Below are 17361 nucleotides of genomic sequence, written 5' to 3'. Positions count from 1 at the left end.
CCTAAAGAAACTGGCATAGATTGAACTTGAGTGAATGACTAATACACAAACATAACCAGTCAGTGCTATTTTAGCTCTAAGAAAAAGTTAAACATAATTAGTTTCACCTAAAAAAAATCCTACACAAACTTTAGTATTCGTATCAGTTAGGAATTCCTCTATTTGAACTTTTCAGTTTGGGTGGGACACGCGGTTGTAATTTTCTTTTTCCCCGGACGATTCAAGTTAAAGCCCGGGAAATTAGTTGACACGCTATACAAAAATTGAATACTTCCGAACTTATCTCCACACCACCAAAAATAGTACAGGGTCACAATTCCGGGGAAGCCCTTTTTCACACGGGCGAACTTCAGTCAAATGGGGGCCTTTATGAACCCAGTGTACCTAGATTGTGAATGGAGCTACCGCGCATAAAGCACGTACAAAAATATGGCTCTGCTAGCGCTACATTTTAAGGAAACGTGCCATCCCATAATGATACTCCAATCCTATTTTGGCTGTTCCAACAACTGATCACCCCGATTTATCTCGCATATAAATACTATTAATGCTTCAATTTAACGCAAATTGGCAATATTTTTAATGGAAAATAAGTTTTAATGTATTATTTGTGTAAAATGCATGTTTAATTTGCTCAAAAGGGGTTTAAAATTAATTATTTGTGAAATTGTTATATTTTCCGGAGGGGTCGTGCGTCAGGTCGTTTCCCATCACCACACCCAGCGTTGTAGGTCCCCTTTCGGCTCTCCTGTCAGCGGATTTGAACAGGAATTACCAGTTTATTCAGGGCGCAACATCGGACAAACGGGGCCAATTCGGGAACCCCGATTTGCTATAGTTTCTGGGGAACGTTACGGCTTGATAAAAAGCCTCCAGTTGCGGGTGCTAGGAGTGTAAAATCGGCGTTTTTCTGCGCTGGTCGTCATCCTCCAAGAGAGAAATTTGCTGCCCTGCTGGCTGGCCTCTCATCCAACATGGGTTGTTGTCTGAGCGAGGAAGCTAAAGAAGCAAAGAGAATCAACCAAGAAATTGAGAAGCAGCTACGTAAAGACAAACGCGATGCGCGTCGAGAGCTCAAGCTACTTCTTCTTGGTAAGTTGGAGAAAAATTGGAAAAAATATGAGAGTTGTGCGAGCCTGGTTTGAATGGGAAATAGCCCCAAGTTTGAAGCGGGGAATAAGCGATCCTGTGTTTTGTCTGTGTACGAGCGTGAAAGCTTATGGGCTTGTTATGCTAATGTTGACATGTCGTGCCTTGGTCAGCCATTCGCATAGATGGCGAAGTGACGGAGAAACAACGGGATTTATGTGTGCAAAGAAGACCAGTTCTGTTTATAAAAAACACCACAAAATCTTCCGGAAGTCCCCGTGTGTGGAGCTGAGACGGTTTCGTTGGAGCCAGTGGAATACAACACCGTGTAGAGAGAGAACCATCTGAGTTGGAAATACATGACATCATCATCATTCCAAACAAAATGGAGGACAGGAAAAAAAAATCCAGTGAAATCCATTGAATTTTCCAACGCCCATATCCCATCTGAAATATTTGAGACCTAGCATGAGAGAGATAGAGCATTGACCGAAAATAACAGCAAATCTAGTTCATTATATTTAATCCCGAATATCCCATTTTCTGTCATTCTCACTTATTTTCATTCATTGGCCAATATGACATGAGCAATTGATAATTTCTCTTTTAAAATAAAAATATACAAAAAATGGTCGAATAGGAAAAACTTCAATCAGCATTTTGTTGATCTCATTAGTTAGCTAAATATATATTTTCCTGAATTATTATTACCTGCATTTAGGGCAAATGATTCTGTATTGTATATGTGATAGTTTTTAATTTAAGTTTGTGACTGATGAGAATAAACAAAAGCAAAGAGTTGAGTATTATTAACATTGTTTGGTGTATATGCATCCATTTTGTGAAGTTTGCGTTGTAGTGTAAAGTAGTGATAATTAGTGTAGATTTATTTATTGAACGTAGTATTTTACCCCCTCCCATAACAAAAGACCCTCTGCATAACATCTGCCTTGTTAAAATATTTCTACTGATATTCAACATTTTTTTCACACCATTCCATGCATTTTATTATTTTCAATTTTTTTTCACGACTTCTAAGCAGTGGGCGTGTCAATTTGGGGGTTTTCTCATAATTTGGGAAAACGTGATAAAGTCATTGGCTTTGTGGAGTCTGAAATAGTTACACATCTAAGGAATGTTCTACTAATTTATTAAATCTTGTCCACGCCCCTTAGACCTAAGAGAGCTGTGGCAAACCATGTATACATATTTTGCAAATTCTGTTTTTCATCAATCCAATGAGTTAGTCTGGTATCGTGTTGCTAGTTCGTGAACTAGGATTGGACTCCTCATCTACGCTGTGGTAGAACCGAAATGTTCGAATACTGATAAATCTGGGTGCTAATCGCAATTAAGCATGAAAGACAACATTTGTTACAATGTCGGTTGGATCGCGGGTTTCGATTATCGAACTAACTTGTTTCATGAAGGAAAATCCCTTATTGACCCAATTCACCTGACATCATCAGAAAAATCTTGGATGCGCCATACTGGTGGGCAATGCCACTGCGTTATTCAGTGAAGTGCGCATTTTAGGCGACGGGGCGTTAACTTGTAAACCTATTGCCCACAAAAATGGTGAGCGTGGCACAGTCGCCGCGTGTGACGTGCGTGCAAGGGGTCAATCGGTGTACTGAAAATCTTGATTTAAATTTTTTTATTATTATGGTAATCTTGTGTGTACATGATGTCATGTGTACATCAAGTTGCTTTTGATTGACCCTTTCAGTATGGTATCACCCAGTTACAAACTGCGCCATGCATGCATTGTATGATGATGATGGTTCACTACTCGTTTGTATGAGCTGCCAATGTAATTTAAATCATGGAGCAACATAGAGCAAGGACTCTTGCTCTATGTTTAAATGTACATGTCTATGTACCGACATGAATGTGCCATTCATGTGAGAACAGTCCATTCTGAAATGGAAATGTTGGTCTAGTCTGTCATGCTTTCGCCGGTCGCCCGTATGTCTTGTACATTCAGTCTGAGTGGAGAAATCTGGAGCACTGTGTCTTTTGAGAGTCTTGAAGCGCACACCATGCATTTGAAACTAATTCATAACTACCACCCCAAATTTACAACCTTAATTTTTTCAGAAAAAAAAGTCCTGCCACGCACTGCGCGTCTGTAATTTCCACCAATTGGGAGTTGCTTCCTTTGCGTACATTTTGATTCCCGAAATGGCGGACAGGATAGGTGCATATTATTTTGCTGCTCATTATAAAATGGGTCAGTATTCAGTATGTAAGAATGTTTAATGGTACATGAGGGTATGCCATAGGAAAATTTAGTTAAAATGTGCCGCAAAACTGTAAACTCTTTTGGCTGTTTTACATTTAAATAAAGCAAGGTCAGTGTACAGAATTTCTCATGATTACAAACTTCAATCTGTAGTAAGAAGCTCCGTTTTTCATTCAGCATTTTTGCATAGCAAAATATTTTGACTGAAAGAAATTTGTGCACACTGAATGGTTATTATATTGAGTAGCAAATGATGAGTTTTGAATAGCAACTGACATATTTTGCATCATTTTGCTCCGCTATATAAGGGAAATTATGCAAATCGTTCACTGTACTCATGTTGATGTTTTGAATACTTCTCACCAGGTGAAAGATTAAAAATTATCATAAAGTAAAGAAGTGAATTTTCTGATCAATGTTCTACTTCACTGGAAGCGATGTAAGGTGTACCGCACAGTTTCCCATGTATAGCAGAGTAAAATGCGAACTCAAAATGTGTCAGTTGCTACTAAAAAAATCATCATTTGCTACTCCATAACAACGCAATTCTACCTCCATGATTATATATTTGTGTACAGGCAACAACCAAATAAATGTACATGTACAGCATTTTGCATACTGTGATTAACTATGATACAGACCTGTTTAAAATGTATGTTTCGTTTGTTTAAATAAGAGGAAAATGTAATAATTAGGGTACAAATGGAGACAACAATCCTCCAGAGGAGGGTTGTAGTGGAGTACCTAAAATATTTTTATTGCATGCGAAAATGCTTAAAAAGAAACATGAAAATATTATGTCAAACATCGCCGTGCTACTATTCTGGCACCGTTCATCAAGTACACTTATACTATAAATTGGGGACAACCCCAAATTAACATTTTACTCTATTCACACTTGAATAACTTGATTTACAATAAAGCTAATTATTTGTAACTTCACAATTCTCATGGTACATTAGCCAAATTATATAATTCTTTTTAAAACCAACACTACTCAACAGAGATTTAGACATTATGGTGCTACAGCAAACCTTGCACCTAATTTATATAAGGTTTGTTGTAGTGTGAGTTGTCCATTCACAAGACTCTAGACCCATCACATGACTCTGCATGCACTGCACAAAGAAATAATGTCAAGGCACTCGTATTTCATTTTGCCTGCATGTTCATGTACAAGTACATGAACATGTTCAATGTACATAGTACATGAACATGAGCGGTGTGGTCAGTGTGTAGTGCATTATGCATCATGTGTCTGTGCATATCCGTTGAGACACCCTTGTTCTGCTCTGTGTGGATGTACATTGTACAATACATGTAAGAATGGTATTAAATGCATATATAATCCAATGGTACTATGCATGTCACATGCAATAACAGCGAACACACAGCAATATTTGTTAGTGGTATGGTGTAATACATACAGACCAAAATGCAAATTGTTCTGTTGCTGACTGAAAACTGCCTGAGGAATCTTATTTGAGAATCTGATTGTAAATTCTTTGTCTAAATCATACATGTGGAGTAAGGACCTGCTATGGTCTAATAGGGGCCAGTGTACAATGACAAACAAATTTGGGTAATATTTTAAAGACAAATTTGTTGTCGTTCTGTGAAGGATGCGCTTCAGTGGATACGGGCATTATTTGTTATTATTTTTGGGGAGATATGTTTCACTATCCCCCTTAATAGTGATATCATAGATTTGAATTTACCACACAAACTTCCTAGCAATGGTGAAAAATGATCCTCCAAACACGCAATTCATGCCAATCTTACACACACAACACAAGCATGTCCATATCGGTTGATTTGGTAAATGCGATTGCTAAATGCACAGTGGGGCATGCGTAATGCAACAGTCTTTATAAAATATGCCCCAGCATGTACATCTTGCGTACATGGTGTACATGTATATATTATGTATGCTGGCACATTTTACAGTTGTTCATGTATAGTACATTGCTTTAAAGGAACACGTTGCCTTGGATCGGTCGAGTTGGTCTTTGAAAAGCGTTTGTAACCGTTTTTTATAAAATGCATATGGGTAGAAAGATATTGTAAAAGTAGAATACAATGGTCCACACAAACATGCCTCGAAATTGCGTGGTTTTCCTTTTACCTCGTCGACTAACACGTCGGCCATTTATGGGGGTCAAAATTTTGACTCCCATAAATGGCCGACCATGTTAGTTCGCACAGTAGAAGGAAAACCACGCAATTTCGAGGCAAACTTGTGTGGATCATTGTATTCTACTTTTAAAACATCTTTCCAACCATATGCATTTTATAAAAAACGGTTACAAACGCTTTTGTTTTGACCAACTCGTCCGATCCAAGGCAACATGTTCCTTTAAAAACATTCCTTGAATGTGGGGGATGAGCTTGCAATGGGCATGGCGTGTTGGTTCCATGTGCATCACAGTACTCAGTTTAACATACCAGTTGGAATTTTTAATGTCCACTGGATGGTGTGTACTACAACGTAGTACTATGTAAATGATGTATTGGGATGGGTCGTGTACAATTTACATGGTACATGTATTTTCAGTATAGTATGTACCGTAAAAGAAAGATTGCCTCAGTGTAGTAGCTATGCTATTAAACACATTATGGTTGCTGCTTAATTACAAGGGGACCAATTTTAATAATTTGTTCAACACATGTATTACTTTTTATGGATTTACAGACATAGTTTAGCAATGTACATGGATGTGTCATTCAGCATTTGGCAGTTAATTGAACATATTTCATGTTGATGAATTTAAAATGTCTTATATCCTGTATTTTTTTTCATTGGCCTTGGGAAAACACAAGGGCAAATAGCAAGTTAATTTTTCAGTGGAAAATATGAACATGTGGTGACACTGGGGGAAAAAAAATATCAGCGAAGAGTTGATTTTGTGCGAATTACATGTATGTTGTTTAATGGCAAAAACATGTTCTCTACATTCATTTCCGGTTTTGTCCTTCAAATAATTGTGGGAGTATTTTTCAAGATGTGTCGTGATAAACTTGTCATTGCCCAATGCTCATAGCCTTCATCTACTCAGATTCAACATCTGACCGTCAATTTCATAATGTGAAATCAATTTCACAAATGTATGAATTTCACATGTATTAATTTACACCGACCTATAGTGTGCATCCATTCGACTAAAATGTTGAATTTGTCTTTTTATTTCATTTAAAAAATTGTATTTTGGTGGTCAAAATATTAAACTCCCCGGTGCTTGACTGCACTGGGATTTTTGTGTACATTGCACCTTGACTTTGACCATTTGAAAAATGATTTTTAAAATGTCATGTTTGGCTGTGGGTTGTTGCATTCTTTGTTGTTGGAGGAGGATGGAGTCGTTTAGAAAAAAAGGAGAAAAAAAAAACGAAAGAATTTATTGGCAGAGTCTAAACCTTTGTTTGGATTCGTGCACTGACTGTGTTCTTTGACACGCAACAAAAGGCTGGAACAAGCTGCTATGGCAAGCCAGTGTAGTCGCACCTACATGTGCCAAGTTTACTTTCACTTTTGGGGAGCAGTGGCCATATTGTGCTCTTTCTTTGTAGAGCCAGGTGGCACGCCACATGACACATGGCCCATACATTGTACACAAACATACATGGACAACTTGAAAAGTCACTCTAATTCATAACATTTTGGGGCAAAACAAACGTGGCCTTTGGGTGCTATCTGGTCACATTTTCAGTGAACAGTTTGTTTGAATAGTTTTATAATATATTTGCCGTGCTTGTGGTTCAAAAGATTGATGTGTACTATGTACATTGTACATGTAAATACTACTAGAGAAGAACAAGTGCACTTCCCCTAATGAGGAGCATGTGATTGTTTACAAGTGTCATCATTCAAGCTATCTCTAAAGCAGGTCAAGGGTGGACATTGTTGAAAACAACACAGAATTTGTCCTTTTGTTTGTATATGTCATAAATCCATGGCTTCCCTTCGTTCTAAATAGTTTTTTTTTTTATATTAGCGATGTCTCCATGTATGCCATTTTGAGATATTAATGGACCCATACTACAACACTATTATTAGGCTTGGGTAAATTTGTCTGTATACACCCAAACCAAACAGTGCACTCCTATAGTGTCCACCATAATATATAAAATAAATATAAAATAAATTGGTTTTCGAGGACTGTCCTCACTGTATCAATTTACCAGAGTTTCTTTTTTACAAAGTCCTTGGTTTAGGCCTAAATGTGTAGCTTAGGCCTACACGAAGTTGTACCAGGTAACCTGTGACAGCACACATATGTAGCTATGTACATGTACATGTTCATGGTGTATACAAATGTTGTGGCAGCAAACTGTACATACAGTACATGCATGTGTGTTCATGTGTACCTGTAGCTTGATTTGTATTGGTGAGATAATTACACGTAAGCATTCATTAAGTCAACCTGTACGGACAGCCTTCCAGTGTGTACTCACATGTACATTTTACAGTAATCATGCAGGGAGCCCCTTTTTCAGTTTGACTGTAGATCCATTTATAACAATATATAGGGTCTACTGTAGGTGACGTATCAAATAATGATGATAATCAAATCAATGCGCTTTATTTTCCAGTACGCACTAATCCACCAATCAGATGATCGAACTACTAGGGTGATAAAAACATATATGCTACGACCTCTGTTTTATATCATACTTCCTCTGTTTTTATTACACAGTGCGTGTTCACTCCTCCGTATACGGACAGTGCAAAAATTACATTCTAAACTTTGTGCGCGTGAAATAACGCTCTGAAGTTTTAAATTTTGCACCTTGCAAGTGAGACTGGAAGATAAATTCGTTATCACACGCGCGCTCGTGAAATACGAAAAAATAAAGTGCGTCTGCGTCCCATATCCAACTCGGCCTTCGGCCTCGTTGGATATGGGACGCAGAAGCGCTGTATTTTTCCGTATTCCACTCGCGCTTGTGTGATAACTTATAATACATTTAGTGCCCTGGTAATTGGGCTATTATAACATTCCTTGTAACTTAAACCTCTATTTGCAAGGCACAATGGACATTGTACTCCGAGGCAAAGCCGAGGGTGCCATTTTCCCCCTCGGGTGTACAAAACGCCATGGACCCCGTCACAGCGTGCAACAATTGTATACTGTACATATTACGTTCATGTACATGTCATGCATGTACACATAAATGTGTAGAGAAAACCCCCAAACAATAAGTCTGTAGAGTAGGGACGCATCAAGCATGCACCGGAGGTAATTTACCTTTGTAATGTTTCAGTAGAAATTGAGTTTCCCTAAATTAATAACTTTTGGAAAAACTACCTTGCCCTTACAAGTATCATGCTAGTGTACAAATGGCTTTGTTATACCTCGATAACAAACTGTGAAGTTTGATTGAAAACCAATCATGTGACGCGCAACAAAAATGCTTGTTACATGGCTCGACGGGCCGGGTAACATGAAAAGTGATGTACACCGGTGTACATCACCTTGATCGTTCCCAGCGTTGGTCAACCGCGGGTTCGAGGGAATTGTTTCTTGTTCATCTGCTTATTTAACAATGAATAGTCCATCGTAATAATGTTTGAAGATGTCAACAGAACTTCGAGAAGAGGAATAACAATTATACAAAGGTATAACAAAAAAATTGTTCACCTCGGGTGCCATTTTCCCCCTCGGGTGTACAAAACGCCATGGACCCCGTCACAGCGTGCAACATTTGTATACTGTACATATTGTGTTCATGTACATGTCATGCATGTACACATCAATGTGTAAAGAAAAACCCCAAACAATAAGTCTGTAGAATAGGGACGCATCAAGCATGCACCGGAGGCAATTTACCTTCGTAATGTTTCAGTAGAAATTGAGTTTCCCTAAATTAATAACTTTTGGAAAAACTACCTTGCCCTTACAAGTATCAGCTACTAGTGTACAAATGGCTATGCCACATGTATGCATCAGCAGTGAAGTTCCTGCAACTACACTGTTTGCAGAATTTAAGATGGTGCAGTGGAAATCCACTCATTAATTTGAACAGGGATCCTTTCCACTCAGACTTTGACCTTGAATGACCATCCATCACAATGGAACTCACAATTATTCTTACTTACGCATGGTTTGACAAGCCCAGTAGTAGTACATGCAGTGATCATCACTTGTGGTCTCAGTGAAAGATTTTCATTTAGCAGGGGTCGAAATTGCCACTAGCCCGCTAGCCCGGGACTACCAGATTTACAGCCGGGCTACTCATTTTTCCAGTTTGATAGCCCGACGGGCTAGTGGAAAAATAATGCAAAAATCATCATCACAAACAATAAAGAACTATGTTATTGGTGTATTGTAAAGTTTGAGCCGTGACGCGAGACATAATGTGTCTTTCGGGCTACCAAAATCTAATCAGGGCTACTAAAAATTATTGGTCACTAGCCCTGCTGACTACCATGGAAATACACTTAATTTCGACCCCTAATTTAGCAAAATGCTATGCAAAATGTATCAGTTGCTATTCAAAAATAATCATTTGCTACTCAATATTGGCATTCAGTGTGCACAAAATTTGTTCCGTCACAATATTTTGCTACGCAAAAATGCTGCATGGAAATTGAAATCGTTCCCTGGGACTCTACTTTTTGAATGGAAATTCTGAAATGACACTTAGCTTTCCCTTCAGTGCTGTACAAATTGGCTTAATAAAACAAACTTGAATTATGTACCGTGTATACATGTACATTTCGAATATTGCTGGGAGATGCACCCAAATATTATTTGAATATTAATATTAATGTACAGTACAGTATAGTGTACGCTCTCTGAGCTAAATGCATTCTACAAAAGAAAATACAAATCATATGTAACTTGTACAAATTTAAACACTGGAATGGCTGATGTACATTTCATGCATTAAATTGTAGGCCAACATCTATTGTACATATGTACATGTCCATTTTACAACGACATGTATGCGTAGAACTCTTAATACATTTACCATACTTTTACATTGCAAATATGAGAATGTAGATCTGTATTCCTTTAAAAATAGCTCCATTTTATGCTTACATACATACATGTAGCAACATTGACTGTAATTATTTGTATGGGCATAGCAACATTGACTGTAATGGCATAGCAACATTGACTGTAGTAAGGGCGTGGCTGCTGTAGGAGGATCAAGCTGACTGAGGTCCATTTATTATTACATGCACATGTAGCTGTCATAATTTGGTCAGACTGTTCTGTGTCTTCACATGTACACTATTATTTGTGTGTTTTTCCTACATGTACAATGTAAACCTGTAGAAGACACTCACAGAAACCAAAATCTACATTTTGTAACATGCAGTATATCATCTGATCCTGGGGTCGATTTCACAAAAAGTTGGGTCTCGTCTTATCTCGAGTTAGGGCGAGTAACTCGTCCTCGTCCTAACTTAGGATTATCTTAATGTCTGCATGCTACAGTGCAGGGTTGGGACTCCTCCTAAGCCCTAAGATTTGTCTTAAGTTAGGAAGAGTTTGATGAAATCAGCGGCTGGAGGTAGAAATGATTTACGCAAAATGCTGTAAATGTACACGTACATGTATTATGTTAATAACCACACAACCGTACTATACATGCATCCAAAATGTAAACATTGCAAGGATAACATTGGACTAACATGTTAACAAACGTCAACTGTATGCTGTGCCTGTGTCTTCGCTAAGTGTGGGGGTCGCTTGTTTCTAGGTCACCTGTAATCAAGAGATCATTTGCAACGAGAGTGGGAGGCCTTCGAGAACACATTTGGAATGTGCGTTTTTGTGTGTGCAGTGACTCTGGAGGTCCGAAATGTAGTCTGGAGTGCATCATGCCCTTGATGCAAAGTGTGCTCTTTCTGTGGAGAAACAGGGTGCATTCTTGCATGATTTCTTGTAACAAGAGGCCTATTAGATTTATTTCATACAGCCCTGCTAGAACACTGTTTCAGATGATTGGATGGTGCATCTAGGCCTTCATGTTGTTTTTTTGATAACTGTTCTTCATGTTGTTGTTTTCGATCTCTGTACTTCACTTTGTGCTTTAAAGGGGCTGGGTCACAGATGATAGTCTGCTTGCAGATGGGCATTGAAACTCAACTCTCACCGAACTGCAACCTGCGCATGCACGCTGACCGTGACATCATTAAAAACAGCTTTAAAGGCTGGGTAGATTGTGCTTGGTCATTAGCTTCACACAAACATCTTTCAATCCATTGCTTAGTATTCTTAGATTGCTATTGTGTTTGTCCATGGTGATCCTGAGTCATTATTTTTGAAATTTTCCATCCATGCTGTTTCTATTGTAAACTGTGGTGTGCAGTGATGAGTAACACAGGTAGGCTTAGTGGTGCCCTTTGCAATAAGTTCCAATACTATTTCCTCATAGAAGTGCCCCTTTCCAGACGAAAAATTTGTGTACCTTTTTAATCAAGAACAAAACATGCCTTTCGAAGTTGTGCAAAGAACATGAAGAAGGTACACACGTATGTATAAACCTAAGCATCAATAAAATGACATAAATATTTCTTAAAACACTTGTATATGTTCAGATATACAGATCTTGTTCAGGACAATTTGTGAGGGCACCAGAGCAATGACCATGAAGGCAATTGTCTCCCTGAAGCATCATGTCTGATAACTACATGTACAGAGATGATTCCTGTTGCCACAATCCCTTAAATTTAACAAATTACTCGAGATGATTTTAAAGGAGTCTTGAAGGTTCGGGCTAATATCTTCAGTTTTAGTGTTTCCACCTGAAACAATTTAGTGTAATCAACTGTTGGTAGTAGGCCTGCACATTTGCATGCCCTTTCATAATCCTTAAAAAGGTTATTCTTTTAAAGTTTAATGGCAGCAATTCACATACATGGTAGTGCACATGCGTAACAACACATAATTTTGAAGACCCAATAATGTCCTTTCTTTTGAGCTCAAGGTTCTAAGGCTGGGCGAGTGTTCCCCAGTAGTGAAATTAAAACTAAGTAAATACCATGCTGTGCTTAATACATCTGCAACCATTAATATGGTTATTATGTAATCGGTCATTATCTTTGCTTGCTTTCAATTAATCGTTTCAAATATGGGGATTCTTCATTCTCAGGCACCACATACTCCATGTAGTTGAACGGTGATCTGCCCTTATGATGAAAGGGTACACATCACTGCTCTAGAATTGCAAGGGTCGTGGGTTCGAATCCCACCCGAGTAACATGCCTGTGATATTTAAACATATAGTCTGGCCATAAAAACCCTTTAAAGTAGGATTACCTTTTTTTTGAGACACCCTGTACAGTGCTAACACACATCGGTGTATGGGTAAAAAACAAAAATTAATATTCTTTATCCCCGATGCAAATTTAACATCTATTATATCGTTGCGGTACCCGCTGCCAAAAACATAGGATTCGAACTGCCTCTAGCTGCCGGGCAACCTTGGTAGTCTAGTTGGTAAGACACTGCTCTAGAATTGCAAGGGTCGTGGGTTCGAATCCCACCCGAGTAACATGCCTGTGATATTTTTTCACAGGACTCGGGAAAGTACTGAGTATACAGTGCTAACACACATCGGTGTATGGGTAAAAACCAAAATTAATATTCTTTATCCCCGATGCAAATTTAACATCTATTATACACATCACTTCTTTCCTATAACATAAAGCTGGTGAACATAGATGGTACACATTTGAAGCTGTGTGTATTTAAATTAGTTAAGGGAACGGACAGGCCTGATCTTCAGGGAGGCAATGAAAGCGATTTCCTCCATGCCCCCTGGTCATTGCCTTGGTGCCCTTGAAATGCACCATTAACAGTTTCCTCATAGGGTGCCCTTTGCCGAGGAAATGCCTTGGTGCCCTTGCCCTTTTTAAAACCCAGCAATACAGGCCTGCTTGAAGCCATGCACAAAAGGCTGGAAGGGACCATACAATGTGAACAATCATATTGCACAGCGTAGGTTGAGATCTGGGATTGGGTGGGGCCCAGTGAACATTAGTAATGACAAGGCATTGGAGCGCCTACTCCCTTGAGTTTAACACACACACACACATTTTAAGCATCATACTGTGAAATGTTGCCTACAATGTACAGTATAAATGGACACCTTTGTAACCACGTACATCTTCAACAGTGTACAATATGACAGACCATAACTCATGTAGTACATTCACGTGCACATGGCCCAATGTCATAGAGCTGCTTTTGAAAGCAGAAAATATTGCTTTAGAATTTTCTGCTGAGCAGAAATAAGCAGGGTACCAGTCACAAGCAGCAGTTTAGCAGTTTAGTGGTAACCTTATTTTGTTTACAAGCACAATTTTGTTATGCTTAGTGTAGCTACTTTTCGTGCTTAAGCAGCTCTATGACACTGGGCCCTGATGTGTGCACTGTATGGACATGTGCACTGTGTTCACCATATCTCAAAATATCGTGAAGAAATTAAAGGCAAGGAGAGGGGGTTCAGAGTTGAGGGTGGGGGGGGGGACTCAGGTGCAGCAGAAATAAGTATTACTCTTTTCCCACGCAGTATCATCAGATGTTTGTTCGCAGCATACAGTATACAGTGTCTGTGGTTTTATTCCTTGTCCCTGTGAATTGGCAGCGTTAATGCATACTGCAGATCTAAAATTTGTGTGTGTGGGGGTTGTACATGTACATGCTTAAGTGTATTTAGATCACTTACCATGTACCTGTGTGAAAATGCATTTCCAATACTATACAAATGTCCAATTGGATTTTTTTTTCTGGGGGTTCCAAGGCCTAAAGACCAGTGGTAGGAACTTGAAGGCATTGATCTCCGTGGTCTTTCAGAAATTCCAGTGTTGGGCCGAGTCTACATTATGTAGACATTCATGTAACTGTAGTCTAATGTTTAGAATATCTGGAACACACTGTCACTAGTGTCTGTCAAGCCAGGTATCGAAACCGCAAAATCTCAGACATGTTGGACTGAGTTGATGAAAATACCTTGCGAGACTCATTACTAATGTACATATGCAAAGCTGCTAACTCTACCCGATTCTGCAGAAATTTTACACTTCTTGTGCTGATGAACAATATTTGTTTTTTACCTATTTTAATATCTTGATTTTTTCCCCGAACATCTCCCTGATTGTTGTAGAAAATCATGAAGTTCTCGGTCTCCCTGGGTAGACTTGCACACAAGGGTCGTTTTGAGTGTACACATTTTACTCGTTTACACATGTTGTAAAACTGGTTCTTGATGAAAGGTACAATGGTCATACTTAGGTAGAAATGACCCCAACAAAACTAGTTGAACATTGAGATCATCAAAAATAAAGTTTCTTTTTAGAGCCAACACTTCTTCCTGGCTGAAGTTAATATGTACACAGCAAACCCATAAGAATTGGAAAATATACTTTCTCAACCTTTTTATAATCAATCTTTTTTTTTCCCACTGAAATGATCTCTGCCTCTCTACTTCTGCCAACAACATAGATGACCATTTTATAACCAATTACAAAAAAATACTGCTCTGAAATTTTTTCGGTAGGTAATTCTTAATTTCGCGGAGAAAATTTATTCTTGGCAAAGGCATCTTTTTAATAAATTTCCTTCATGATTTAAAAAAATAATAATTAAATAAAAACATCCAACCCCTTCCTTATAATTTACACTACATGCGTTGCTCAAAATTAATTCTGTTCAGAATAGGTTGTGGATGTAGACATTGTAGAAAGAGAAAGAGAAAGAGTTAAATAGTGTGTAGCCGACATTGTATCTACTGTGTACACTGTATCTTACTGGACGCGCTCATATAAAATGATATGCACCCTCTCTCTCTCTCCCTTGCTTTGCAATGTTCATCACCTCATGTTAAAATATAAATGACTCCCCCATGCACACACAGCAGCAAGCAGGCGGTAGCTAGCGACAGGGGCAGGCCGCAGAGCCACAGAGCCAGGCGGTCGGCAGCTAGCCACAGAGCCAGGCTATGGCATACCAGCTCGCTTGCCTGGGTAAACTATGCACATCTGCTGTTGTGACCTTGACTCGACTGAACTCAATTGAATCATGTCTGTGCATACTGCTTGGGAATACATCACTGATGTGGGGGATGTTCTAGATTACTGGGGGGAGGATGAACCAGACAAGATAGTACACTTTACCAAGGGGCTGGCTTTTTGATAGGTTTTAAAAGGATAGTAGTGTATTGGTTTTTGATTAGTTAATGTATCGCAGATTGTTAAGCTTCAAGAAACAATAACTGATCTGGCCAAATTTTCCATCGAAAAATGTACTTGACTACATACATGTACAGTTCATTTTTTTGATAAAATCGAATGTATGCTAATATAGGTCATGTCATAATTGAATCAGTTATTAAAAATATTATTACTATTTTTTAACCCTACTTTCTTCCTACTAAGTGCTTTCTTCTTTGATCCCTAGACCAATTATATTAACATTGAATTAAATTAAATTGGTAGTTTAGTGACTTCAAGCCACTTGATGGTGTCCTCATCAAGGTTTATTAGTCCCTGCTTGTTTTTTTTGGGTGGTCTGAAGTTAGGGCAGTCGGGAATGATGCGCTTTCTGAGACCTGCAGGAAAAATTATCTGAGGCTACTTCGTTCGGAATCCAGAACCATATAGGGCCTAACCCCTGCATTCTTAGATCATGTCTTAACTCCTAGAATCCCACGCGATAGTGTATAAAATAAAGCCTGTCCATTCTTACGTACCAAATTTTGTACAACAACCGGACAAAGGTCTGGCATCAGGAGTTACACAATAACATGGCATGTTCTCTAATACCTGGTGTCCCTGAAACAAAGTGTAGCATGGTAGGTACATGCCTGTGCACGCTACACAATGGAATGTTCGCATCATTATTTCCGTCAGCCATTTGGCTGGCAGCAACATATCGAGGGCACTTCAAAGTTGTTATGGTCGTAATAAACCGTTCGGTTTAAGCCAATTTAGAATTTCTTTTTGCAGATTCACATGGTATCTGATGTGCTGTGTTGAAGGTGTGGCTTTCCATGGTCTTGGCGTTGGTGCTGGTTTTAGTTATTCACACTGGTATCAGATTTTTCAAGAGGTATCGCCTTCCATACTGGGACAAATCTTCTTTTAAAATTCAATAAAATTCTACACATTTTGTGTGTGTGTAGAGCAAGCTCTACTTTTAAAGGCAGTGAACACTATCGGTAATTATTTAAAATAAAACCTTACTTGGTAACGAGTAATGGGGAGCTGTTGGTAGTATAAAACATTGTGAGAAACGGCTGCCTCTGAAGTAACATAGTTTTCGAGAAAGAAGTAATTTTCTGTGAATTTGATTTTGAGACATCAGATTTAGAATTAATTTGAGGTCTGAAACTAGACAACTTGATGTGCAAGGGCGTTTTTATTTTATGCTTGTGTTGAGATACACCAAGTGAGAAGACTGGTCTTAGACAATTACCAATAGTGTCCAGTGTCTGTAAACCATTACCGTTAGTGCATATATGTACATGTACATGTAAATACCTGCATTAAAACATATGAACAATCACTTCAGAAATTATAAACAGTGTAAAGCGACCTTTTGCCTAGGGTTTGTGCTTATGGACTTTGCAGTAATTGTTTGTGAAGGTTGCTGGTACCTCAGTTCTCTGTATAGCAACATTTGTTTTACCCCGAGATTATCAATTACAACGTGAAGCTGTGACACATTGTCATTCAGCGTGATGTGGATTTCCATAACAAAGTGTACAGGCATGCAACTTTTCAGCTGATCAGCTGTTTTCCTTTTTTTTTTTTTAAAACAGTGCCACAGAAAACTGAAAAACACTGTATAAAAGTGTGATCAGCCATTATTCAAAAGGGCTAACCATAATATTTACCATCATTCCATTTACTTACAGTCGAGTGGATACAGTAAAACTTTGAACTTTCATTTTAGAAAACTTTGAAGGGAAGTTTGTGGTAGCACTGTTGTAGCAGAGTTGTACATGTATCATTTTTATTACACATACACAATGAATGTACTTCTTGTACAAGATTGATAATTGAAGTTTTT

The 17361-nt window shown here is 38.5% G+C and overlaps 1 protein-coding gene across 1 annotated transcript in view; it reads left to right on the top strand.

Moving 5' to 3' along the window:
- The first annotated feature begins 714 nt into the window (after positions 1–714).
- LOC139936948 (guanine nucleotide-binding protein G(q) subunit alpha-like) overlaps positions 715–17361 on the top strand; it is a 44912-nt gene continuing 28265 nt past the window's right edge. Inside the window, exon 1 of the mRNA XM_071931810.1 lies at positions 715–1092. Within this exon, the coding sequence (XP_071787911.1) occupies positions 975–1092 (118 nt within the window). The 5' untranslated portion in view covers positions 715–974. The remainder of the gene's footprint in view (positions 1093–17361) is intronic.

This window comes from Asterias amurensis, chromosome 5, assembly GCF_032118995.1.
Source record: "Asterias amurensis chromosome 5, ASM3211899v1".
Taxonomy (NCBI): Eukaryota; Metazoa; Echinodermata; class Asteroidea; order Forcipulatida; family Asteriidae; genus Asterias; species Asterias amurensis.
This window is presented reverse-complemented; position numbering and strand designations above follow the sequence as displayed.